This window comes from Apteryx mantelli, chromosome 23 (assembly GCF_036417845.1).
Source record: "Apteryx mantelli isolate bAptMan1 chromosome 23, bAptMan1.hap1, whole genome shotgun sequence".
Lineage (NCBI taxonomy): Eukaryota > Metazoa > Chordata > Aves > Apterygiformes > Apterygidae > Apteryx > Apteryx mantelli.
In genome coordinates, this window is record NC_090000.1 from 3695333 (window position 1) to 3723180 (window position 27848).

The window sequence follows — 27848 nt, forward strand, 5'->3', positions numbered from 1 at the left end:
ATACCCTCAAGGATGTGGGAATTTTTACCGAGGTGACATGACCCTGACACAAAATATCCAGAAATCAGTCAAAACAAAGCCTCTAGAAGCTGGAAGAATGGTTTTTCCAGCCCCCCCTGCTTATATACTAAGTATTGTCAAGAGACCTTAAACTTGTTGAGACCATTACACAAACACCAAAGATAGAGACTTTATACCTAGGCTTTTTTTCAGACATGGAGCTTTCTCCTTTATTTCTGCAGTATGTGTTGTACATGTGAAGGGCCTCATTTACATCACTGTAGTCGTGTCCTGCCTGAGAAGCTGGCATTCCTCTTGCTTTGCTGATCAAGGCTAAGGTGATAAAACAGTTCATGCAAAATACACCACAAAGCCACGCTGCTAACTCCCCAGGACCTGTGAGGTGCAGCAGGGCAGGAACTTCTCTCAATCCCTAACTCCTCTGTATCTGGCAGGGCAAAGGGTGGCAGCGAAGCCAGCAGGGCTGGCTGAAGGAAAGGGAGGCCTGGAGGTCCTCCCAGACTAAAGGAAATCAGGAGTAGCTCCATTCATGTTGCTGGAGTTCACCGGTGTGAAAAATCATGTGTGCAAGATCTGAATGAGGCCCTTAAAGTAAGAAGGGGAAGGGGAGAAAACGGGTGGAAAGTAGTGGGGATTGTGGAGACGGCTTAAGGCAGAGATAGGCAGGGAGCAGGCAGGAGGGAGGAAGGGGACACTCAGTTCTTCAGTCCTGTCATGTTCACAGAGCTGTAGGAGACCGGGGTGCAGTTCAGATCTGAGGTGTCACCGCAGCAGAGTTGGTTTAGGGCAGGGAAGAAGGGTGGGTATTTTCAAATCCAAGATTGGCAGGAGGAGGAAGGATCATGCCCACGTTTTAGAAAATAAAAAGGAAGAGGTGGAAGCTTTTACTGGAACAGAAGGAACCCAAATGATTACAGAAGGTCTGCTTGGCAAAGAAAAAAATAAAATAAAACAGCCAGGGAGATTTGTATGTGCTGGTGGGGGGAAAAGTTGGGACAAATCTGCTTTTCTCAATTAGCTATCTTTGCTCCCAACCAGCACCTCTCTGCTGCATCCTTCTGAGGTTTGTCCTCGCATGTGTGTTGTGACGCACATGCGTTCTAGGTCCAGGGGCTTTTGAATTTCCCCTTCCTCTTCCTCTTCACTTAATTGGAGCAGCTACTGATTATGTGCAGTGGCTTATTTTATCCTTTCTCTCTCTCACATCCTTCAGTGCATTTCCTAGCAAGTCTATCCTTTATCCCAATCCCTCTTTCTTCCTGTCCTCCCCCTCTTCCCCTCCAGTCTTTTTTTTTTTTAATTAATATAAAATAGGTAGCATTTCAAGTATTCTGAAGTAACCATCTTTCAGCCTCAGAAGTTTTGTCTGAGGTGTTGCATTAAAGTAATTTTCAAGGAGTGATAGGTGTGACCTCTCTCAGCCAGGTGTTGCAAGCATTTGGGGGTAGGAAAGGCGGGGGGGGGAGAGCCATTCCAAGAAAGGCTTGAACAGAACAAACCCAGAAAAGTAACTGTCAGGTCCTCTTTTTCTGTTCTGCAGCTGCTTATCACTGTTTCAGGGCTCTGATCTTGCAATGAGCCATTTGTTCCTATTGATTAGGCAGGAAGGTTGTTGTTGTTTTGTTTTTTGTTTTTTTGTTTTTGGGTTTTTTTGCACAGTGTGGAACCTAACCTCTCAGCTTGGTCCAAGGGGAAAGGAAAATAATCTCAGTGAGATCATGGAAAGGTTAACCAGCTCTGCCTTGTTTGCACCTAGGGTGCAAATGATTCTTCTATCCAGGGGGGCGAATAGGAAATATTATCCTGAGCAAACATGTATGGTACTAATTCCCACTGCAGAAGAAAAATATCTGAACCAAAATACACAAACCAATTTCACTTTACAGGGTGGGGGGGGAAGAAACCCAACACCTGTGGCATCTAATCAATCTTCTACTAGTAGGATGGATTATCTTTTTATTTTTTAATTTGAAAAGGTGGCTGGAGGGGTACTTTAATGGGATAGAAAGCATCTCTGCCATTCACTAGCAGCTGGCCTAGAGCTGTAGCAGCTTGAAATAGGTCCTGTTTGCTGGCTTTTTGGTAGCCAAGCTGAGCAGAGCTGAGCTGATGAAGGGCCCTGAGGAAGAGCGCTACCACCAGAAGTTGGCCAGGGGAGTGTGCAAGTGTCTCTGGGAGGGGGCAGAGCTGGAGCAGGTCTCAGCGAGAGCTGCCCATCCCACTCAGAGGCAGGGCTGGGTGACGGGGTAGAGTGGCATGCCAAGAGCTTAGCCTGGTGCTGCTCCCAATGATGGGGGTGTCTCCGTTCCAGGAAGACCTTTGAGCCCCCCAACTTGGTTCCCTTCACCAGGACTTAATGGCTATGGTCATATAAACACAGTCAGGAGAACAGGGCAACTGGTCATAACAGGGTGAGGGAAAGGGGTGGATGCAACCCAAGCGTACATGCTTCCCAGGAGAAGCAGAGTAGCCAACTCTGCAGAGGCAAAGGGAAGGGCATTCACAGAGAGGGAATAAGGAGGTGACAGCAGAGGATGGGGTTATGTTGTTAAGGTCTGCAGAGCTTTCAAGGGGAAACATCATAGCGATTAGGATTTGGAAAAAGTCCTTGTATTCCCTTCTGCACCTTCCCTCTCCCTGGCAGAGATTAGAGCAGCAAGGTTAATATAGTAGCAGGTACATCCATGAAAATCCGCAGCTGAGTCTTCACTCCAAGTGCTGCCAGCTCTTCCCTACATCTTCAGGAATCAAGGTGCCTCGTTGGAAGTTGCTCCATTGCCTTTGTTCACATAAAAGGGGCGGTAATGTGACTGAAATGGAGAATTTGGGGCATTTAAGTTCGACCTGTCTTCTGTTCTCACTGCCTATACTTCACCCTCCTAGATAGCCCAGCCATACCAACTCCAATTTTACTAGTGTAAATCTTTCCTCTTTCAGAGCAACACCACCTCGTTTTGCTACTGGAGGTGCTGGAGTTATCAAATGCAAATGGTGGTTTTTTTGGTTTACACACATGCTTTGCGTGAACTTCATTCCTAAGCCAAATGAGTCTGTGCATCACATAAAATCTCAGACTATGACTCATGGCTTGATGAGAGGTTTCTGGAGGAATGTCACCTTTATTTCTGTGCTTCTGTTAGTGTCTTGCAATTGCTTGCTAACCTGAGAGCTCAGCCTATGGGGGGGGGTATTGACACCTAAAGCCATGCACAGTATGCGAGTGATCGACTAGGTCACACAGTATTTGCCTGTGCTCTCTGGTTGGAGAGCCAAAAACTCTTGTGCATGGAAATTCTCACACCATGGTATAGTATTTATTTTCACCCCCACATGTTGCAGGGAGGTTTCCATATGAAAAAAGGGCCCAGTGCCAAATGTTTGTGTAAACAGAAGTCTAAGTGGAGGAGAGACAAGGGCAGGGTCTAAAGGAATTGCCATTTTTTTTGTATCTCCGGCTCTGTTTGCCACAGTCCCTAGTTGTATCTCTTCTCATCAGGACCTACCCCAAGAATTTCACTCTTATCTGTACCATGACAAATAAGTAACACATGGCAAAGGTGCATTGTACAGAATAGTGTTGGCTTGGAAAAAATGCAAAATGCAATGGCCAATTTATCAGTTAACTGTGTTAGTTGGTTTCACAGTTGTTCAGGGCAAAATCTTGAGCCTAGATCCGCCTAGACTGAGGCAGTCAACCAATTCCTCCTTTGATCTTTGTTGGCCCTGGCAGTGCGGTGCTTTATGCTTGCAGATTAACCTCTATTGCTTCTTGTAAGCAACTGGCAAATGTGCCGATTTAGACACTGCCCTTAATGAGCACCGAAGTGCCTCGAAACAGTAAAGATGAGAATGTGCTTAAACCAGTGGAGAGAGAAACAAGGCAACCAAGAGCAACCTTCATTTGGCAATGTCTGACCTGTCTTGGGTTTGAGCCACTGTACAAGTCTCATCTTTTACAAGGAGGGAGAGACCTCACAGGACATGCTGGTCCATCTTGGTGAATCACACTAGTTAATATGAGGCATGGCAGGAGGCTGGAAGCATGGGCAGAGCAAAGCCAACCTGTCTTGCTGCTCAGCACCACCTCCCAATACCTTCTGCTCGGTGTTCCCTTTTGTTCAAGTTCTTTTCATTTTATGGCTTCAATTTCCAATATAATTAAGAGATGGAAGAAGGGGGCTTCATTTTAAAGAACTCCCTGTGGGCTAAAAAGACATTCCTCCTTAAGTAGTGTAAAATTTGTGAAAATTCATATTTACAGACCTTTTAGAATGTGTATTACTTAAATACAAATTTAAGCTTATTTTAAAAGCTAGATTATTGGCCCAAAAGACCATAAAAGTGCCTGCAGAGCTGCTGCTGTCCAGAGCATGCATATCTATTTTGGGACTTTTTAATGCTTATATTTATCAACTAAATTGTTAAGTTCAGGGCTATCTAGTGAATATAGGCTATAAAAATAACATAGCCCCTACAAGCGTATGCATGAGACGCAGAGACAGACTGGTGACTTTACGTGGGAGAAGCTAGCCAGGCTTTCTCTATAGGGATTAATGAAAATACAGCTTGCGTTCACAGGCTACTGTATATTGACTCTCTGGTAGCATGGTGTTACTGCCAGGAGGACTGTGTACGCATTCACCAGTGCCCAGCGGTGACGGAGCACTCACTTTCCCATTCAGACTTTCCCAGTTAGGTTGGTATCTAAAACTGCTGGGGAAGGTCTTCATCTGGGCACACACAGGATGAAGATGATCTTTTAAAAAGATGTCAATCAAATGCAAGACAGAGAAGATAGTGCAAAACTTCGGTGTTCCTAAGAGACATGTTTTGTGCAGCGCATTCAGAGACTCGAGGCTGGTTTTTCTGAACGTGCTACAGTGCCTCAGGGAACGTCCCTTTCACAGGCATCGAACTCATGGAGGAGCCTTTTAAAATTAGCAGAGACATGCAGCTGCAGTCCTTCAGCAGCTGCTTTGTAACTGTTGTGTATTTGCTCTATTTTCTTCCTCCGGTGTGTGAATGCTGTTGATTGTTGACCTTCTCCCGCTTACAAGTTTTATTTCTAGGGGACAGTAAATCTTTTGCAAATATATAATGAGAATTCAAAAATAGATTTCATGTGCAGAGATGGGGACAAAAACCTCCTTAAGACCTTAATTCAGATCTTGCAAGATCTTAATGCATCACAGTGTGAATGGACGTTAAGAAAAAATGGATGAACTTAGTGAATGTTTATATGGCTATGCGTTAACTGTTTGTTAACCTTATATATTTAAGAATGCAAGACATAATATATCATTGCCCAGTGCCTCCTATAATGCACTGTTGCTTGTCTGAGTGATTTATGGAAGTTCTGGAGGTTTATGACCACAGTCTGACCTCTCATCTTTGATATTGCATCTGCCCGCTGTAGGATGTGATCAGTGAGACACTTTTATATGGTGCCTGTGGTGTCATTTCCGCAATCTATGTTTTCTAGCTGTCACTGACTACTACGACTATAAGATAGGAATGCAAGGAACAGTAGTACTATAGATACTGGAGTGGTTGCTGTAGTATTTGTATAGCTTTTAAAAGTCCTGGATCAAATTCTAGACCAGGACAGTATCTTTCCAAAATGGCATTTTAAAATATTGGTTATTCCGACTGTGGGGAGTTTTAATCTGGGTCTGGACTTTAAGTTTTGTACCTCTCTAGGTTCAGTTAACTACACAAAAAATAACAAACTTTTGACTTAAAGCTTTCACTTTGCCATTTCCAAAGGACCCCAGCCCTAGTCTCTGGAGTCTCAGGTATCCCTAGAACAGGTACTTCTCTTGCTGAAGCTGTGCATATACTTTTACACAAGGGTATATTTCTTACCAATACAGACTGCTTGGAGGATTTCCATGTCTGTGGCGTCACCTTTGCAGATTGATGTCTCACTATTGAAGGATAAGCTGTGACAACATAAAACAGCCTGTTACAGATCAGTCCGTGACACCATCCCTGTCTCCCCTTGTAAGCATCAAGACAAATAGCAGGACTGGAAGTGTCACATAGTTAATACTGCCTTGCTTAACAGTGAAATGCAGCCATTTCTGGGGTGGAACACAACAGCAGTCAGGATGATGCTTATTCTACCACCCAATCAGTTAGGAAAAGGGAGTGAAGAAGGTCTATCCAATTAAAATGTCTGGGGAATGTAGGGAGGTGGAATGCAATCAGTCAAATTAAATTTAGGCCAAGTACTGAACCAAGCATTCTGACTCCTGCAAACAATACTATAGGCTATTTAATTAGTGCAAAGAGCCAGGGCCTGGGTTTCCTGTTAGAAATGAATGACACTACCTCTGGCAGTGTGATAATCCCTAACCCCCTTTTACTGCACCAACTCAGTTCTGATTCAGAAATAATATCAGCCCTGCTGTATCATGACCAGTTGCAGCACTGTCAGGCAATGGGCTTTCCCTACTGCCTCCCATCCCTGAATTAATCAGGCCTGACTGCTCAGCAGGAGGTGATACTCTTGGATCCCACCTTGGGTGCCACTGAACTAGTAAATAAAGAGGATGATGAGTTAGGGTACAGGGGATCCTGGTTCAGATCAAGGCAGTGCGTATTTGTGAAGGGTTTTGCTCAGTGACTATTATTCTCTCAGGATGATAGCTGTTTTAAAACACTGATGAAGTTAGAGGGGTAAAAAAGGCCATGAATATCATTTCCTAGTGTCCTTCTCTTCCCAGTCCCTAAGCATCTAAAACTCTTATCTCTACCCAGTAAAAACAAAATGAAAAAAAACTTCAACTATTCACTAGCTATAACATAATCACATTCTTTACTAAAGTCCTACTGTCCTGGTTCAGCAGAGTAAGTTGCTTATCTGAACACGTGCACGTAACTAAGATTGACAGCCAAGACAGGAGATATGGGGCATGTATGGGACTGCTCCAGGCCTCCTCGGGGGAGTGAGAAGAACAGGATTAAATGCCTTATCACCTAAGAAAGGGGGAGAAGGAAGGGGGAAAAACTAAATGCCTAGTACCGGTCTTAGTGAAGAGGCTCCCATCAGACTGTTTGCTGAAGTCACCAGGCGAGTTCTGTCCCATCGAGGAGAACTGAAAAGGCAGCTTAGTACCATTGCCTACTGGAAGATAGAAGAGTTTGTGTTATTCCAGTGTTGCGTGCTACAGGGGGGAAATCTAAGCATTTCACAGCACACCCTGTAAAACTACATTCAACCAGCTTGGGGGAAAATGGCAACTAATAGCTCTGCACCCTTTCTCTTACTGAGAAAAGGCAGATCGTAGCAGTCAGTCGTGGGGTCCCATGTAGTCAGTGTGTGAAGAGTGAGTGAGTGTGAAGAGATCCCGGTGCTCCAGGCAGGCAGGGAGGAGCCTTTCTCTCATGAGACCCAGTGTGCAGGTGTGACTGAAGAACAGCAGCTTCCTCGCAGGCAAGTTGCATCTCTAGAAACTGGAATAACGAGGCAAAACTACACAACCACCCGAACTCCCTTGCCTCCAAGCAGTTGAGGCCTTATTCAAAGCCCAGTGAAATTAAAGCAAGGCTTTCCCTCCTCGCCTCCTTGGGGTCAGGCCCTGGCTGCCAAAATGAATCAAGAGCAGAAGCGATGAGAAGGAGACAGCCCTGCCTGTGGCATGAAAAGCAGGAACGGTTTAGGTGTGGCCGTGAGTCACGAGAGCATCCCGGCTAGAGTGGCCGTGGATGCTTGTAGTCTGCTTCTGAACGAAAGGAAAGGCAGGACCCTCTGAGCATGAATGAAGCAGAGGAAGACAAGGAGGGGTGAGAGAAAGGAAGGTGGAGATCTAAGAGAAAAAGGCATGACTCACTGCTGCTGGTTCTCCTTACACTACCATGAAACACCCCCTCCCCGTTGTGCTAGGTGCTGTACAGACAGTGAACAGAGGGCAGGCCATATGCTCGCAAGCTTACGAACCAGATGAAAGGTGTATGCAAGAAGAGCAGCCCTGTGTTTCTGAGAGTGACTGGGGGGATTTGGAGTCAGCTCCTTACTCTGCCACAGCCTCCATGAATCACTTCGGACATGTTCACATAGGAGCTCCCATTGGTTCCTGTTGGTTTGGTATCTCAGTTCCTTTACAAACTGGCAATCTGTTTTCTATCTTCTTCTTTCACTTCCTGCACAATGAGGATCGGGGATACCCTAGCCACCTATATATGCAGCACCTAGCGCAGTGAGACCCTGTTTTGGGGTGTACGCACCGGTGCTGATAACCCAGCTAAGAGATGGTTCAAACACTGAGACAGTGATTTACAGGTGACAGGACAGCTGAGAGGGGAAGCAGAAAAGGTTGGTTAGCCAGCTAGAAAGCTGTGGCACGGGGGGTTAGAACCTTTCAAATTGAAGGCAGAATTACCCGTACCAAGTGTTTCCTCAGTCGTTTGGAAGGAGGAAAATTCCCATGATCGTGGGTTGAAACTGGCTGTAAAACAAGAGCATCCAGTTCAGCAATCGGCTCCTGGTGAGCTGGCTCTAAGGCCTGTGCCTGGCATTGCTCTATTAAACAGTCCCCACCGATTTGGAAGCAGCCCAGACCCAGGAATCTGGTCCAGGGAGTAGATAAGTCTGTTCCTTTTTCTGTGGGTTCTAGGGGATGGTGAATAGACTTTCCCTCATTTAGGGAACAAAACTCTCTCACTGCCACAGAGCTGCCTTTAGCTACACTAAATTGCCCACTCAAGCTTGCCTACTCAACATGACTACTTTGCAAAGAGACCTGCAGGCAGAGGCTTGGATTTAGAGCACAAGAGACAAATAGGGGAACATTTCTTGCTCATGCACACATTGTCTCAGCCACTGTGACAGGCATGTGCTCCAGGGTTTCACTGGGACATCACGCTGTGATGCAGACTACTGCTGTTGGACCCCTTTTGTGAGACATCAGGCTCCCAGAAGAGTGAGAAAGAGATGAATACTTTAAACTGTTTTGCTGCCATCCTGTGGACTGCTTTTCTGTTTAAGCAGTGTTGTTCCCTCTACCTGTTTGTGCTGTGTCCATTCTACTCCTCATCCAAGGGCTTGCAAATGTGCAATATGATCTTTTCAACCTCTTTCTGGCTTTGGCCAAACTGTTGGCAATATCAGGAGGAGAAAGCTTAATGGAAGAGGACAGAAAGGAGTGTCGAGCAGTTGAACAGATTGCTCCTCCCTCTCTTAGGCAGCATTTGAAGCCTTTTATGTCTCCCCTCTGCCTCATTATGTCATACCTGCAGATAGATGCTCTGTGATACTGTCTTTTAGGAGAAGAGCAGGGGAAGACTCCTTGAATTTAAGCAGGGTTTAAAAACCTACAGTGCTAGCTCAAATGCAGGCAGTGTCTTAGTACAGGTCATTGCAGTTAGCACACAGCACTACCTGAGTAGCGTAGCTCAATGCAGCAAACAGACTTGCTGCTGTGGCCTAAGGCAGAATTTGCTGTGATCCAGCCTGGCAAGAACAGCGGTGCGTTGCAAAACTGTCATGAGATATGCAAGGACTTTGTACACATTATATGATGGGCTGTAGGGGTCCTCTTTTTCCTTCTATCCGGTGAAATTACTTAGGAAAGATACAATCAGAAGCAATGCTGGACCTCTACCTGATTCATTGATAAGAGCATAGAAAGCTCTAGAGGGTTAAATGATGATGGGTGTATTGCATTATTCAGTTGATAATCCTCTACTAGCCAGCGTGCAAGCTAAGTGGGTCAGTTCTCCTGTTTTGCTTGCTGACTCATTCTGTTCCCAAAGTCCCCATCAATGTGGCTTCAGCAGCTGGTTCGTTTCTATCAAAGCGTTTCCATAAGGAATCATTCTTGAGTCCTCACCCTGGTGGAGAATCCAGCACTGTTCAATCCCCATTTCAGCAGGGACTGTGTGTGCAACCATGTGCTTAGTTTTTTTGGACAAAGCAGCTTGATTGTAAACATGGAATAGGAGTAGCTTTGGGAAGAAACATGTCTCTGCTCTCCGGAGAATGTAGATGTGTAGGTGGAACAACCACTCCCCCAATGTTTGTATTTTCAAAAGCCCATTGCAGGAAGCAATGGGCCACTGAGCTAAAAGCCAGTGTACAGTGCTCACAAACATCTGTAGCGGACTGCATCCAGCCAAGGGTTCCCACTGGCTCCAATAAATAGTACTAAATAATAAACCCTATATCCCATAGTTGCAGTTGAACCCCCTGTATCTCTTAGCAGGTCCCTCAGGAGCTCTGGATGCCTGCTCCCAGCTGGGAGCCAGGGATTCTGTGCTCTAGGGCTTCAGCAGCGGATCTGCCAGGCAGGAGGACAGTGATCAACAGGAACGCAGTCCTTCCCCCTCCAGCCCAGAGAAACGGCAGCTGCATTCCAGAGCCACAAGCAGCCCAGCTACGCCACGCTCCTGCACGGCCGCACGGGACGTCCCCTCCTCTCGCCACCTCAGATTTTAGCTGAGCCCCAGATGTGCACTGGAGCTGTGATGACAGAGCAGTATCTTCCGCTACAGTCCTCCCATCACACATGCACATACATATACACACACATACATTCACGTGCACCCCTTCAAGTGCCTTCTGGGCCATTTCCACCTGAGCCCAAAGCCCCATGTTTTGGGTAGAGATGGGTTCAGCCCCCATGATTTAGAACCAACTTTCAAACACCCCTCAAGGTTGCAAACAGTTTAGGATGCAGGGCTTGGCTTGTGGTCTCTCTCTAGAAGCAGCAGCGCTGCTTAGCAGAACATGTGTTTCCCTGACAGCACAGAGCCTGTAAAACCCTGCTGCGTAACAGCAGCTCTCACCATCCAGGCAGTGTTGGGATACAGGCTCCATCTGAAACAAACCCACCATGTGCAAAATGCCCCTCTGCAGTCCCTGATGAAGAGGCTGTTCCTTGGCGTGGTGGACTGGCAGGAAATACTCATGTTAAAGCCTCGCTGATGCTGAGCTCCGAACATGCCCTCTGCCCCTGGAGCCTGCTCCAGGTGGGGGCTGGTAATAGAGGAGGAGGGGATGTGTCTTGAAGGCAATGGGGAAATCCAGACAAGGGCTTAGTGCTGGCGCCTGGGTTGTCCCCTAGCACTAAAACCCACCAACAGAGCAGCCAGTATCGCACCTCAGATAAGCCCTTGGGGGAGTGCCGCTGCTAACTGCCAGCAGCAGGCACGTCCCCTCGCCCTGCCCACCATCTGGCTCCGCAGAACAGCAGCTGTAAACACCTGGCAAACCCGGGCCTTGCTCACTGGGGAGCAGAAGAAATTCGGCTACGTATTTTGTGTTCCCCTTTCTGTTCTTAGGATTCTACAGGTATGCTGTGCCTGGGCCTTTATTACTCTGTGTTTCTTACTTTGGAGGTCTTGTCACTTATTTAGAAATAGACAGAAACTGCCATTTTACAGCTGAATGGGTTGAAAACAGCCAAAGGCTCATCCTGTAGTGTTCACATAACAGTTGGGCCATAAGCAAATCACCAGGGTTCTTGTTATCAGCGTCAGATCTCAGAAAAGAACCCAGGAGTCCCAGACTCCTGCTTTTTTAGGATGCATCCCTCACTTGTTATACTTTTCATGCAGGGGAAAAAAATACCTTTTCTGGTGAAAGGAAAATCCTAATGCAGAGCAAGCCTAGTGAAGCTTTCACACTTGATAGCACAGTGAGGTAAGCTTCTGTTGGAGAATAACACTTACTTCAACCTGATAACATGTTAAAACTACCCTGTTTTCACAAGCTTCACTCTTGCAAGAGTTCAGTTGTTCCAGCTATCTTCTAGGTATACACAGAGTTGAGAACCAATGCAATCTTGTTTGAGATGAAAAAGCGAAAACTCCTCAAAGCTTTACAGGCTGAAGAGAAGACCTGGCATGAACAATTGCAGGTGGACTGACACTGGTCCAGTCCAGGGGGACAGCATGAAATATGTGAGGGGAAACAAACTATGGGACAAAGCACTGGTGAACTTGCTTTCCTATGCCGTGTTTGGAGGAAACCTAACCACCATTAGGCTGCCATACCTTTGGGAGACAGGAACATAGAAAATCTCTTCAAGTTGTCGGGCTGATTCCACTCGTAGTTGTTCATCATGTACCGGTGGTCACCTGGAGGAGCAGAGCAGAGCATGAGCTGGAGGTGGCACTGGAAGGGACCTTGAGTTTTAAGAGCCTTGAGAAGGACAGGGGTGGCAAAGGAGATAACAGACTGGCATTACTTCCTCAAGCATTGAAGGAGAGATCATTGTGCCCTTTGAAAACAAGTTTCTCTGTTTTTGTTGTTCCTCTGTAGGAATCACTCTCTGTGAGGTAGAGCAGTGCTGTAGCTGCCCAGAGATTCAGCCTGGGAAAAAACAGAAAGCTTCCTTGGGGGCACAGCGTACAGGTGAAGCATTGAGAGTGAGGAATCACCATTCAGTAGATCTAGAGAAATGGAAACACTGAAAGAAAATGCAGTGGATCCACAGGACATTAAAGGTGATGCAAAGAGATTTGCATTCAGTCCTGTAAAGCTCTAATTTGAACCCAAAAAGAAAAATCACTTCACAGAGGTGCCTTGTCATCTGTTTATTTCATTAACCACAGTGAAAGTAGGGTCTGTGATATGAAGCTAACAGATCCGATATGCTGTATGGACTTAAAGCTTTAAGATACAACCTGCCTTTTTGTAAAATAGTTTGATGCTAGAAGAAGAGAAATTATCTTCTCCTGCAGTCAGAAAGCCTGACAGAAAAGCAGAGGTGTCACCAGCATTGTCCTGGAGGCTCAGGAGAAGTGGAGGGTTTTCGGTTTTGGTCCCAAGAGGTAGCTTTGCCCATAAAGCAGAAAGCTAAATGATGAAGTGCAAGGAATCTTGGGCCCTTGTCAAAAAGGAGCCAACACTGCTAACGCAAACCTTCTTTCTAGCGGCAGAAGCCTTGGGCTGTGTTGGTAGGATGAATTGCAGGACTGGGGTTGAGGCATATTAAATGACTGGGATGAAGGATGCTCAGACTGCTGCTGAATCTAATCTATAAATAGATAAAAGGACTTTGTTCTCCAAAGCTATCATCCCAGGTCCTTCTGCAGCAGAGCGTTAGAAGTCAGTTGTTGGGCTCTAGCAGCACATGAGAAATGTACCCTTTGTGCTGGCTTAATGAGTCTGCATAGAGACCTCACTGATCAACGACTGCCTTATAGAAGCTGACGTTTACCGCACAGCCTCTATTAATTGCCACCTGCTACGTGCAGTCACCTGTATCCATAACTGGCAAACTTTGGGTTCCTGGGAGGCTTCCTATTGCTTCCATTTTAACTCTTCTCTAATTGGCAACCCCAGAGCTAACATGTTTTTAGTTATTCATGGATCTCAGCCAGCTGAGGAAATAGCACAGCAGACAGCTAACAAGGCGGTCAAACCACCCGCCCTTCCATACGCTATCTGCTATATGCTATCTGCTGAAAATCCATAGGGAGACTTTGGTGTTAACACATTTTCCTGCCAAAAAACTGCTGTGTGGCTAAAAATGGAATCCTGAACCCACTTGAAAAGCAGTGGTCTGGGTTTGGCTTCTTTTGTGCATTTAACCTGTGTGCAGAGCTGGCTTTGAACCAGCAGATCTTGAACTGCAGGTGTTACAAAGCTTGAGAAAATCAGAGTGTTTGGATGGCTCAACGAGTTGAGCCAATTGAGTTCAATTTTTAAAGAAAGAAAGATGCTAAACCTGAGTTGCAAACAGCTCCATTTTCCTGGGCCTTTAGACCAGGAGGTTTGGTTCAGACTTTATTCAAAATGAATGAAACCTACCCTTGTGCCAGGCTTTACACAGACTCCTGGGTTTGTTTTTACTGAGACCAGTCCACAGGAAATGAGTCCTGTTAGTTCAGTTGCTCATAAAATACTTTCTTTTAAGGCCTCAAGTGCTATATGAACCTTCAATCGCTCTCTGTGAGGGGGTAAATTTGGTCCCTATGTTTGGATAGTTCCATTGTTTGAATCTTAAATCAATGAACAAACTTTTAGGTTATTTCTCCAATTTAATTCTGTGTTATTAAAACTCCCTGGATGTTCTCTGATTATTTGCCTCTTTGCCACTCTATTAAGCAGGTAGCTGTTATGACAACTAAAAGAAAGTGGATTCCCTTTGGAGTCTGCTATTAAGCAGGTTTCATTCCATTAATATAATATTTCTTCCTGGGAAGTTTTTTACACTAGAAGATCAAGCCGATTGCAAATGAATTTGTTCCAGTGACTCAGGGGGAGTCTGAGTTAATTAAATCCATTAAGTAATTGTGGAGTTATTTCCTTGCAGTCACTAGATGCAGAGTGCTGTCCTCTTTCAAGTGTTACTGTGATTTGAAAAACGGAGAGGTCTGAAGTTTCTGAGACTCACCTTAAATAACATTTCCCAGCTGAGTGGATGCCACTGTTCTTCTCATTAGGCAGACTCCAAGCTGTGCCCATTAATTCCCTAGCAAAATTTCTGAAAGTGCCCAGGTTTCTGGCAGTAGTTAAGTGTTGCCCTGCTCAGAAATGCTTAGACACTTGAATCCCACCGATTTTGAGGACCTTTGGCATCAGTAACTTGGAGGGAACCTAATTAAAAGTGATCAGGATCAGGAAGTGTTCAGTCTTCATCCAGAGCTGCCATAACTGGGCATGTGCATACTCTTGGGCTGTACAAATTGCCAAGTAAAATGTATTTGCTTCTGGGTTGGCACTCAGCTGATGGAAGGCACTCCCCAAGTCATAGTAACTTTACTGAAAAGTACTTTCATGGTACTCATCTCCTTTTCAGAAGTGCTGTGACTAGTCAGGCATCTGAAATCCCTTTGGCTTTATGCCATCTAGAGTTTGGAAATGTTTCAAATGTCCAGGTGAACAAAGGAGGAGAAAAATGTAGAAAAGTGATTTTTGGATCTGAGCTGTCTGTCATCTACTGGTATTGAGTTACAGCCAAATTTCTCAGCAGACCTTAACACATAAAGCGTTGAGTGATTCTGTTGAAAATCTGACCATGTGTATTACAGTGGTAAATGCTGGAAGACAAGTAATGTTCAGTTGCTGGCCCTACTTAAAGAACATGCGAGAGTTTTAAAATCTGGCTCTAGCTGTGTGTCCTGAGCACTCTGAATGTGATTCCTCACTTGTCCAAAAGCTTGGGCTTCTGGACCAGAAGTATCTTGTCCATCTAATCAATATCTAAGGTAGAACGATGGCGCTGGCTAAAATGGACTGTTTGCAGTGTAGGCTTCTTGTAAGCAGGGACTTACTCTATCTCTCCATAATGTAGGAAGGCAGCAGGCTGTCACTTCATAAATATTAGTGTTTTTCATTACAGACCCAAATGTACTCTGGTCCCATGCAACCTTCATTCTTATTGCTCTAAATTGGGAATGTCAGAAAGGCTGACTCCAAAACAAAAAAAGGAGCTCTGAAAACATTACTGTGTTGTCCAGTAACTGATCCCATGTTGTTTTAGCCCCTACTCCGCTGGCTGCTTTTGTTTGAGGTTTTTTCCTGGTTGTTTCTCCCCTTCCTCTTTTATCATATCATCTTATAATGTGGATTTGTCTTTCTTTGAAGGAGGTTGGAGAGATCTGCATCGCTGTTGCCCAGGAAAAAGGTGGCTTATTAATACCACAAGAATGTCTAATGAGTGCTGTGAAACTGAAGGAAATAGCAGTGGTCTTGCGCATAGCAGCAGAGTTCATGAGGTGCTCATGTTGTATAAAGTGTGGACTTAAGACTATTCCTACATCTTGTCAAGTCACACTTCCCTCCTAGGACAGCAGGGAGCAATTTATTCTTACGTTACCTATCCAGCTTCTTGACCTTTATTGCTCTAGTACCTGAGGTTTCACAACTATTAATAGATAATATCCTCATAGTAGCCCTATGAGAGAAGGAATTATTCCTATCCCTCTTATCCTTAACACAAGGCCATTTCATTGGATTAAGTAACTTGCCCAAGGTTACAAAGGCTGTTTGTGGAAGTGCTGGGGAATGAACCTAGGTCTCAGAGTCCCATTCTAGTGCTGTGTCCTCCACATCCATTGTGTGAGCTTTATGCAACACAAGTCCTTTTTACAGCACTAACTGGGAGACACAAAAAGGAAGTGGATTCAAAGACTTAGAAGATTCCTTGCAGTGCTCTGTGCCTTCTCTATTTGCACAAGAAACATTACTCATCCTTAAACATCACTGAAACACAGGGACCGTTTGGATGTCCCATGAACACATTGGTCCAGGGCAGGCAGGAGACAGCTTTCCCCAGTGGAACAGGCAGAGAAGTATGATTAAGGATAATTATGTCTGTTCAAGTCAAAGCTTAATATGAATACCAAAATGAAGACCTCTTTACTTGGAAAATCCGTCATTAGATTTTTTCAATGGCATGTGCTTGCAGGATATTTCATGTTCCAGCTAGGCAATCAGTGGCTGAAATGGGCTGTTATAAAATGACATGTCACACCAATATGGCAAACACGCTAACCGAGCTGTACAAATAGGCCTAATTCCAAGATTTCTAAATTGCCAGACTGAGGCGGCTACATTCACATTTCTGCCACTGAAGCTGTTATCAGCACAGCCTAGTTTTTCATGTAATCCTGCCTTCTCTATTTACCTAGTGAGCTCCTAAGTTGTCCTAGTGTATCTTTGCAGTCTTCCACATGGAAACTGTTGTGCTAAGCTTGTGGGGGTTTGTTAAGAGCCTAGCACAAGACAAGGTGTCCCTGCTGGCCTCTTGCAGGAGGGAAGGGTAACAGTTCTCAGCCCCCCGGAAAAGTGTTGCTCTGTAAGTCCCAAGTGGGAGGTGACTGAACCAACTAAACATTGTGTAGTCAGAATGCAAAAACAGCACTTGAGCGAAGTGGGGATAGCTTGGATCCCTCCATCCCCTGTGTATGATATACTTTAAACCCCTGGTAGTTGAGCCGGCTCCATCACCATGTAGGTCTGGTAGGATAGTTCTGATATTCCAGAATGGATTCCAGATACAGATAGCATTTCTCCCATTTTGCCCAGAGCCTTGCTTGCTTTTTCCTCTGTGAAAGTACACTGATCACACCTTGTCTCCTGTGACTCTGAGCCTAGGAAGGGAGGGAGGGAAAGGGTGGATCTTGGATACTTTACCGTTCTCCATGTGGTTCCTTTCTATGAAGTTGCGGCCCAGGTCTGCCTTGCAGATCTTCTCCACGTGCCTCATGCAGACGTTGAGTAGGTCATCTCTGAGGAGCCCCATCGATGGGCTCATGCTCTCCCCTTCAAGCAGGACGCTGTATGTCGGGAGGGAGGGGGGAGGAACGTAATTCCGCATCAAAGCCCCAAACTCCTGCCAACAAGAAAGTAACAGAGGTTACTGAGGAAATGAAGAGACAGAGAGGCTAGATCCTGGGGAATGCTGATATTAGGCTCCAAAAAATATGAAGTGCAAAGGAGAAGAGTGAATGCTCTCATGGTCAGAGCTATAGCCAGGCAGAAAGAAAGACTTATCAGGCCTTGGCAAGTTCATTCTTCACCTAGCAGAGTAGACGTGGCTTCAAGTATCAGGGCCAGCTCCTGACATACATGTGCATTGAACTGGAGAGGATTAATGCTTCTTAAATGAACTCATTGGGGACTAATCCCTTCCTTATGGAAACAAGGAAAGGAAGATGAGATCTTGGTTACCTGCAGGAAGAGCACAGAGTCACTGATCTGGTGGATCTGTTCCCTGTTCTCCTTATCCTCCCGCAGCAGCTTTGCCCTTTCTTCCAGCTCATCCACAATTTCTTTCACATTCTCTGATGCAATCTTTTCCCTCTGGTCCAGGGCAGCCTTCACTTCATCCCTCTGCCTCTCCAGGTCACGGATCAGCTCTTTGAAATGCTGGTCCACTGTGGCTTTCTCATTGGTGGTATAGTTCTGGAGAGGAAGGAGTGGAAAGGGGAGGGAACAGAAGAGATGCAGGAGATGGCAGATGAAATGTGAAACTTCCCAGGCAGTCACTTGCTAATAGAGGGGATTCAGAGGGGGATATGTCCAGGCATTCTCAGCACCTAGACCATGAGCATGGAGACACTAGGTGTGTGAGACTTAGCACCAGAAAAGTATGCCAAGACAAGTAGTATTCTTGTAACAATTGTGTATATGTATAAAATTGACAGTGGATGCTGCCTTCATGATTATATTAGCATATCTCTTATTTCTGTTTGTGAACTGAACTCTTACGTGGTATTTGAAAACAGTTTAACCTTCTAACACTGTTTAACCTTCTAACTCATGTCTCAGTCTGCGCAAGAGTTTGGGGCCCTAATTCCCACTATTTCAATGAACGAAAGGTGCTGATGTTTTTCAAACCTTACCTCTACGTCCCTCTGAAATATTTCCCAGAATGACTGTGTATGTAACTATATTGAGAGTTAAGATTTCTAGGTCAGATTTCCAATAATAATAATAGTAATAATATTAATAATAAAGCAGAAGAAAAGCAGAACCAGGAAGCCAATGTGCGTGTACCACATAAAAGGTAGAAGAATGGCTTGGCCTATTAATACTATGCAAATTCTCTGGTGTGTCTCCAAATAGTGTTTTCACTGCTCTATTCAGTTAGGGTATGAATGAAAAAATAACACCATTACTATGTTCTAACACTTGGTGTGGCGAAAGGATTATAAAGGAGCTCTATATCACTATGGAAATAAGCTGTTCCATTGTAAACAGTACATTTGTTGATATAACTGCACCTACTTCTGTTGCCTTGTCTCTGTTAGGGCAATTTGGAGTCCTCTGGAGTTTATTTTTATATGTGTACTAGCAGAAAAAAAAGCATCACACCTTTGTTTCTGGATCAGCCTGGGTACTAGGTGGTTGAAAAACTACGGTAAACCAAAGCAGGGAGGTATCTTGGACCATTTTGTAACAAGGCTGTGCTGCCTCTTCTCGGTCTCCTGCAGGGTATGTTGCAAGATGACTTCAGGAGGAGGTTTTTTTTCCAGGATTTGGCAGGAATGTGTTTGGGAGTGATGAGACAGAGTGGGTAAGGAAGGGAGTGAGTAAGAGCTGGATATACCAAAGAAACCAGGGAAAAGAAGGAAAAGAAAGGCAGTGGAAACGAAAGGAAAGAGACAAGTACAGGAGACAGAAGTGAATGTAAAAGAATATCCAACACTCACCTTGATACGGTCCCTCTCCTTCTGCCACTTATCCATTTCATCTTCTACCTCAATGATCTTCAGCTGCAGTTGCTCTTTCTGCAGTGAGAGCTCAGCCTGTGAGAAGAGGGGAGACTCATGAACTGGGCCTGAGGGTGGCCTGCTTCAAAGAGGTGTTGTGCTTCCACTTACGTGTTTGGCCCTGAACGATAATACCTGGGAGGTACAGGCACTGCTTGAAATGGAGATCATGTGCTGACACTGGACAAGATTCCAGAGCTTCTGGCTGGGTCAAGAGATTCAGCTCCCTCAGCAAAGACAGCAACAGAAGCACCTACCTACCAGGCTACCGCCATGGTGCTGCTTTTAATCACATTAGAGTCATTAGCTGGAGGGAGAAGAGGCCTGTTTCAAAATTCAGCTGTGTATGCAGTGAAGGGCCCAACCCAGGGTGTGCCTGTGCAGCAATAACAGTTTTCATGTAATTATGGAATGACGTTTGACGAGTGTTGCAACAGGAGGACGATGCCTCTGGCAGGAATTCTGTTTAGACAGGATTGTGGATTAATTTGCTCTGAATTGAGAGCTTTCATGTTATGATGAAGCTGGAGAATGCTTGGAAAAAATAATAAAAAAAAAAAAGGAGGGAGGAGGCGTAGTCAATTGTGCTTGGCTTAGATCAGCAACTTCACTGGGTTTCATTTGCATTTTGTTTTGCACTGGCTTCCCAGAGAAGTGCAGACCAGACAGTTGCATGCAAGATGGTTCCCAGAAATGCAACCCATGAAGGCCCAGACATCCATTCAGTGGTGTAACTTGCTGGCTGGTGTGCATGCTGTGTCTCGGCATCAGACCAGGACCTCACTGTTTAGTACTGACTTGGACTGTTAATTCTGGCAGTCCTTCCCTTGGTCCCTCATATTCATCACGTTCCTGCCCAACAGATCATGACAAAGCCTTTGTTTACATAGTTCAAGATCTTTTTGTGTTTCATGTGTATACAGCTTGGTTACAGCACAACTGTAACTACAGGCAATCTGGCTACAGCGCACTTATCCCTAGAGCTATTTAGGAACTACACACTAGGCAAAAAATTATCTGTATTCCACAACCAAGCTATGCTGCATTAGAAGGGTTCTGAAAGCCCACTGTTTCATGTAGGATCCTTTGGCAAATGGCTGTATTACCCAAAAGCACTTATATTTGGCCCAAGAGTTGGAGGCAGGAGAGATGAGGGGTGAACAAATCCACTCACACTGCAGCTAACACAGTGAGGTATCCCTGATATTAAATCACAAGGTGTAGTTCCCACTGTTTCATCACCCATTTAGGAACACAATACGTCATGAAAACCTGGGTTTTCTCTCCTGATCATAGTTGCCCTTCCTCCCATGGTGGGAGTTTAAAAGTTTTCAGTCCTGCAGTCAAGAAGCAGAAAACAGCATCACAGAATAAAGAGCAGGCAACAAATTGTCACCCAGCTCAGACAAAGGAAATCAGCCCATCAGGGTTCCTGTCTTGGTGCCAGTCACCATAGTGTCTGAAGGTCCTCTTGAGCTTGAATCAGCCACAGCTGCATCTAAGAGCCATTGACTCTAGCTGTTCCAATTTAGAAAATCTCTATTTATAGAGGGAAAGCAATTTGATAGTTGTTTTATTGCCTTATGAAACAGAAGAAAGGGGTAACAAATGAGGCAAATGTACTCCAAGGTATCTCAGTGCCATAAGAGCTGCATCCTCAAACTGTCATTGTTATTGTCCTTGCTTGTTGAGAGCAAGGAGAGCACCAGCCCTCTAAAACAGTATCCCTACACCCTGACAGCCTAGACAGTAGCCAACTGTGTGCAGTCATGAAATGAAACTCATATTCTTCAGGGGTTTGAGGCAGACATGGAAGGGTTTTGCAGTACAGGAGTCAGCCCATCAACTTTGCAGGGTTATCTGACACAGAAAAGGGGAGAAGAAGAAAAGCCAGACCACAGGAGAAAATCTTATACTAATGTTAGCCATACAAGTAACAAGAGAATTTGCTCTACTACTCAACAAGAAAGTAAAGGCATGAACTTGACCCCATAGTTTGCATGTTTACAAGACAATGACTTGGAGGAATATATGCTTTTCTCCATTCTCATGTGCGCTGTGAGATCCTCTGCGCCAAGACACAAAGATGTGCAACTGTCTTGGTACAGCACAGAAATGCAGTAAGATTAAAGCACTTCAGGTCCAGATATCCATCCTGCTCCAATAACCAATTTGAGAAATGACACTATAATGGAAGCTGTTTCCCTGAGCCATAGGGCTACATCCAGATAACATTAGCAGTTAGCAAAGGGAAAAGCAAGACTTCAGAGCAGTGGGAGGTCTTGCTCCTTCTCATCCCTAGCTACTCAGATTATTCTCCTTGCAAGAACATGAGTGAAATCATTCAGTGAGGGAGTGGAGTTTTCCTTTAAGAAGGGCAGACCTTTTACAGCCACATAGGTGCCCCCAAACACAAGAGATTGAAAGGAAAGGTTACAGGAAGAATTTTCAGGTGCTGGCTGGATGGTAGTGATAACAACATTATATTTTTATGGTAATTTTTATTTAAGATGGATCTCAAAGGGATTTCCCAAGCTATTACTTGTTAAAAAGTGGTAGCTAACTCTTAACAGCATGTTGGAGCTGTAATATCCCTTCACCCAGAAAGGCAGTTTGGGTGCCGCTGGGATGGGATGTAACAGCTATTTAAGAGCAGCTCCATGCTGCAATTTCGAGTGAGAATTATGATTTGCAAATGGAAATTAGAGACAGTTCCAATAGCCAGAATGCAAATACCAGAGTCATGCGAGTTGGGCTTGGGTTAAAACACCCATACAGAGGGCACGAGGAAACATTAATACAGACACCAGCAAAGGAGATGGAGGGAGGTGTATCATTGCATGATAGTACAATCACTAAAACTATTCTTGCCAAAGAACACTAAAAAAAGAGGGAGACTCTGGAATAGTATTGGAACTGGCGATATGACCAGCAGGAGACAGATTCGGTAAGGATGCTCTGAAGACAGACCACAACCTAAGGGGTTCCGCAAAGGTGATTTCATGATGTCTTTAGGCCTTGTTAATCTGGAGCTGTCTGGAAGATTGCTTCAGCTATCCACATAAATCCTGTGTTACATTTATGGTAGGGTGGTTACAGATACTAGGGACAGTAGTCTTTTCCACTTTATTCCACATGAAGAAACTTTTCCTCCAGCTTCCTTCATATTTCTCAGATTTCCTGGGGTCAAGAATCCCTGAATTCCTCATGCAATGAACCCCCCAAAACAAATCTGTTGGGCGATACTCTGGTTCAGAAGGTCTCATGAGAAGATGAGATAATAGAGCAACTCCACCCATTGTTGGGGGAGTCCCTACAGTCCAGAAATAACAATAACAGTTAAGAGGATCTAGGAAATACAGGTTTAGATCCATAGGTTTGACTACAGCAAGTTGAGAAATGCTGGTGCTGATCATCTCTGAGCTGAGAGGATCCCCTATTAGGTTCTAAGTTAATTAGGGCAGCCAAGAGGACTAAGTGAAAGTTCAGACTGTACATCTAAATATCCACTGACAAACCCAGCCCTTGTGCTGTGAAGGACCTAGAGATGTGAGATTGCATCACAGTGCAACTCATTTTTTGCAAGGCAGCAATACAAGCATCATCATGTCTTAATGCTCTGGGAACCCAGTCCCTGAATGAGGGAACACCCCTGTGTCACCAGCCTGGGAGAGCTGTGCTAATTACCAGACAGCAACAACCAAATGCAATAATGAAGCTAGAGAAGAAGTATTTAAACTAGTTATCCCGGTACAGGGCCTGTATTGGAAATGGCATGGCTAAGAGATCAGCAGATTGAGGCATTCTTTCTGCTGGTTTTGCCTTGCCCTTTTAAAATCTACACTTCTGTTAAGCAGAGGTGGGTGTTGGTGGTCTATAATCTCTGCACACTGAGTCAGCGTCCTGCAAAAATGCCGCTAGTCAATGCATGAGTTGAGGCCAGAAAAGGCGCTCTGATTTGCACAGTTTGAGGAAGATAAGGATTTCTTACCTGCAAATCCTGCACTGGTGGATTTTGCTTGTGTTCTGCCCTCACTGTAGATGCACTAATGCAGAGCACAGACAAACTGGCAAAGCTACTCTAAATCACAGTTAGCAGCAATGCAACTTCCCCAGCCTTCCAGCTGGGAAAAACTATCTGCAGGTAAACTACACCATCTCCATGGATAGAGGATCTATTTTAAGATGTGTCCACAGAACAACCACAATGAATGTAGATAAGGTCTCCCAGCCATATCATGCCCTAACCCTGCATCAGGAGGAAAGGTCAAAAATCCCTCCACTAGCACATCAGTACATTCTTGTTTGCTCTGTATTTAGACAATCATAACAATACAGAGAAGGCCCAGATGGAAATCCCTCTGGATCATCTCAGGACCGGTTGACTTCAAAGTTTGCTCAGGCCCTATGAAGGCTCTATTTTTAGAAGTTGCTTTTTTGAAAGTAGGAACACCCAGCTCCCGTTTCTACGTGTCGGTTCTCAGCTGCCTCTTTAAACCTGCCGTACAATGTGAGCTTTTCTTTAAAGGAAAAGAATTAAAGAAAAAAATCAGTGCTTTCCACTAGCTCTGACCTGACATGCTGAGTATTAAGGCTGGCGATGGACGGTAACACCAGGTTATTTACAGCCCTGTGGCTAGCAGGCGTATGTGAAGTTGTCTTGTTTTGAGAACAGGCCTGTAAAACAGGTTTGGAATGAAGGAACCCCTTCCAAAATCAAGGATGCTGTCTGAAAGGGGGGCTGTAGCTCTGCTGATAAATCAGACTGGCCAGAGGGTTTTGTATGTGTACAAGCTGCTATTGACAAGTCGTGCTTCTCAACTGAGTGTGTGCTTATTACTCAGTCTCATGAGGGGTTTTTTTTTTGGTGGTTTGCTGATTCTGGCAGTGATGTTATTACTTTTCCTTTAAATCTGTAGCAGGAAACTAATTCAAAATGAATCTAGGGAAGGAATTAAAGGTTCACTGGAGAAAATATGCAAATATCACTGGGTGGAAACTCGGAAACCATGTCTCCATCTTCCCTGCCAAGGTCTCTCTCTCTGACCCCTGCGCCTTTCACTCTTGCCTGTGCAGTGGCGCAGCAGAAAGCTGGATGAGTCGTTCTCAACCCAGGCTACTGAGAAGTGGGAGATGCTGCTCTGCTCTTCCTCTGCCTCATATGCAGAGAGATACCAAGCCACTGCTTGGCTAAATGCCCTAACCACTAGATGACTGTGCACTGGCTTGCTTGCCTTCCCCTTCTCTGAAGCCGTACTCTCTCTCGGCATTGTGGAGCGAGCAGAGTTACCTAATTCCACCTATGGTGTCCCTCACTTTCCAAAGAGTAAAATACACTTCTCTCCCCTGCCCGTCTATAGGAGGGAGAATCCCATGAAAGAGATTGTGACCTCAATTAATTCTGCAATATGAAAGCAATAGATATACCTAATATAAGCACAATAGGCCTTGTTTGTGACATCTTTGTGTCACCAAGTTGCCAAGCACTCAGAGTTACAGACAGGCTGGAGTGTATTGGAGCAGAAACCCCCCCGTGTTGTGCTGAATTCCTCCCCAAGGATGGAGTTGCAGTAGAGCCAGACTGGGAGATGCTAGCAGATAGACCCTTTGCTGCTGAACAACACAGAGTGAAAAAAGGGCCTATCAGGATATGGTTATATTCTGGTCTTCAGTCCAGTGGCATAGTTAGCAAGTGTGCAGGCAGTAAAAATACCCTGGGGCTGCTTGGATCCCAAGCTATGAAAACGGGGCAGGGATGGGGTTGACCTGATATGGGATTTTTGCGTATTCTTTGCACAAAGGCCAGCACCAGCCACACTCTGCCACTGTCCCAATTTGTGGTCATGTTCGAACTCATTTGATTTGCAAGCCTTGAAAGGAATAGGTGGTGGTGCATACAAGGGATTTGAAAATGTTCATTCCTCTTTGTGGTTCTTGCTAAGGCTCCACCAATGGTGAATAAATCAGGGCTAGGAATAAACATTAGTGAGCGACAGCTATCCTGTTAATTGTTTTTGTCTGAGTGAATACTCACTCAAGTTACAACATGATCAAAACACGTCATCAGGAGAAGCTTGCACGTATGTATGATTCATATTGATTAAACTGTAAATCCTCTAGGCTTAGCAGCAATAGAAAAAACACAGGAAAGTACAGGGACTAAGGCATGGAACTCACAAGAATGACACAAGTACTCAGACAGAAAAAGAAGAATATTATTTATATCTTAGATAAAGGCTTCTCTGCCCAGTTATGATTGCCTCTTTACAAGCAAGGTGTTCTAGGTCCATCTAACCACAGGAAGAAGGCTCTGGCCAGCTTTGGTTCCTCAGGGAGCAACCGTTAACCTGTTATTGATGGAATGGGATCAGAGGAATTGGACAACCCAATAGACTAGACACAGCAGTTATGAGGGTTAGGCAGATGCTGTGAAGTGGTTCACAGCTGACATCAAAACACAAGAACAAGCAATCATGAAACAAACTGCAGGCTTAGCAAGCCCTGCAGAAGTTTCCTTAAGAGAGTGGCTGAGACATGGAACAAACCATTTGCCTGATATCAATAAGGCTGCGAGGTGAGATTGACATTGCAAGAAAGACCACAAGTTGTGCACAAAAAGATAAACACTAGATAAGAAGCTCTTCCAACCTGCTTCCCCCAGCCTTACAAGTTAAACCCTCCTAGCACTGTAGGAAGAATTAAATTGTTCCCATGAATTAAGGGTCATTGAAGAATTCCCAGCATCACTTGTACTGGCCTGTTATCTGCATTATCAAAGCACTGGCTTGGGTATTTTGACTGGGATTTTGCAGATTTGGGTGCACTTGCAGTTTCTGCTATGGACCTGCTATGTGACCATAGTCAAATGATTTTTTTTTTTTTCCATTGGTCTCCTTTCTGTAGTCACTTCTGTACTGTCTAGATAGATCAGAAGGTCTCTTAGGCCAGGACATGCTCTTGCTATGGAGATGTACAGCACTTAACACAGTGGGACCCTGAATTTAACTAGAGGTTGTGGAATAATGGTGCCTCAACCCATAGAACAAATAGCATCAAACTTTAAGCAAACAAAGGCAGAAGGCGCTTCATTCAAGTGAGCACTGTTTCCCATACTAGCCTCATCTCTTCAGATGTCCAGCTTCTGAATGTCGTGTACTAACACTTCAGGGGGAATTTTTTGTTTACACAGTTTTTCTTCATCTAAGCTCCAAAAGTCCCTTCCCACATGTGGGGCTCAACACTACTATCTCCATTTAAAAAAAAAGAAAAGAAAAACAAAAAAGCATAAGGTCACTCCAAGTAGCTGAGATGTCAGTTTTTGGAAGTAACCACTGACTTGATGAGCCATTGATATGACTGCCTATGTTCTGGAGATCCTGAATGTGAGCAATGCCCCACCTCTCTGCCTGTGGGTACCACTAATCAAACACTCAAAACTTGAGCCCATTTTTCTGAAAACTTGAGGATATAGGGCTTTGCTTCAGGTCCTGCTGAAAGTCAGTGGTGCAACCAGGGATAGAAGCCAGGACCTCTGTCCCTCTAATCTACAGCCTGCTGCACAACACCAGTGTTATGCTACTGCATCCAGATATTACAACAACAGTACAATTGCATCAGAACCCAGGCAGTATTATTTCTCCACTAAATGCTTCCCAGCCACCATCCTTGCATCCCAGAATAACATTGCAGCCATGCTGTTAGGAGAGACTGTGGGCTGAGGAACAGAAGTCGCTGTGTAATATTGAGGTCCCTTGGAAAGACTGATGGGAACGTGCAATATAAAAAGAGCATTACCTCTTTTCCTGCTTTCTCTATCTCCACTGTCACTGTGCTGTGGTTCTTGTGCTCCTGGAACATGCAGAGGTAGCAGATGCACATCTGGTCTGTCTGACAGAACAGCTCCATGGTCTTCCCATGCACAGGGCATTTTCTTGCTTCAAAGTCCTTGATGGGGTCCAGGAGCTGGTGGTCCCGGAAAGCTGCTCCCTCCAGGTGGGGCTTGAGGTGCAGCTCACAGAAGGAAGCCTGGCACACCAAGCAGGACTTCACGGCCTTTTGCTTGTTATCAATGCAGGAATCGCACAAAACATCCTCCAGCTTCACCCTGGGCCGCAACCCAGCAGCTCTGTCAGGCTTGTTGAAGGTGGATCTTCTGAGGTCTCCTGTCTCCACCAGAGGGAGGGAGGTTTTCCTCAGGTCCCCAATCTGCCCACCAGAGAACGGCTTCCTCCCCTCCCCATCACTAGGCAGGAAGCTCTTTTTGGAATCCAGGGAGAAGAGGGGTTTCCTGAGATCACCTTTATCTGTAAAGGAGAGGGGGGGTCTCCTCATGTCTCCTGTCTGTCCACTGGCATATTGCATCTTCTTTGAATCCCCTGAGTCCATGCTGAAGTAGGTTGATCTCTTCTCATCAGATGACTCCACAAACTGGATGATGGGCCTCTTCCAGTCACCCCCGGAGAAGAGGGAACTCTTGATTTGCCCCGACTCCAGAGAAGCACTGCCAGTGCCCTTCATAGGTTCCTTCTCGCTTCCGCCCGGGTTCGTGGTCTTCTTCACTTCTTCTTCTTTTTTGGGGGCAGATGGACTTTTCACATCATCTGGCTTCCCACCGGTACCATTTGGCCTTGCTGCAGTCCCCGTTTCCATTGTCTAAG

At 45.1% G+C, this 27848-nt stretch overlaps 1 protein-coding gene across 1 annotated transcript; it reads right to left on the reverse strand.

The window, feature by feature from the left end:
* Positions 1 to 202: 202 nt before the first annotated feature.
* TRIM29 (tripartite motif containing 29) lies at positions 203 to 27840 on the reverse strand. The gene is made up of 8 exons (XM_013946658.2): positions 26986 to 27840; positions 19132 to 19227; positions 17648 to 17881; positions 17111 to 17309; positions 12019 to 12102; positions 7049 to 7150; positions 5887 to 5963; positions 203 to 2831 (listed from the first exon to the last, which is right to left on the reverse strand). The coding sequence occupies exons 1-8, from the start codon at positions 27838 to 27840 to the stop codon at positions 2769 to 2771; spliced, it is 1710 nt and encodes a 569-aa protein (XP_013802112.2). The 3' UTR covers positions 203 to 2768.
* Positions 27841 to 27848: the final 8 nt, after the last annotated feature.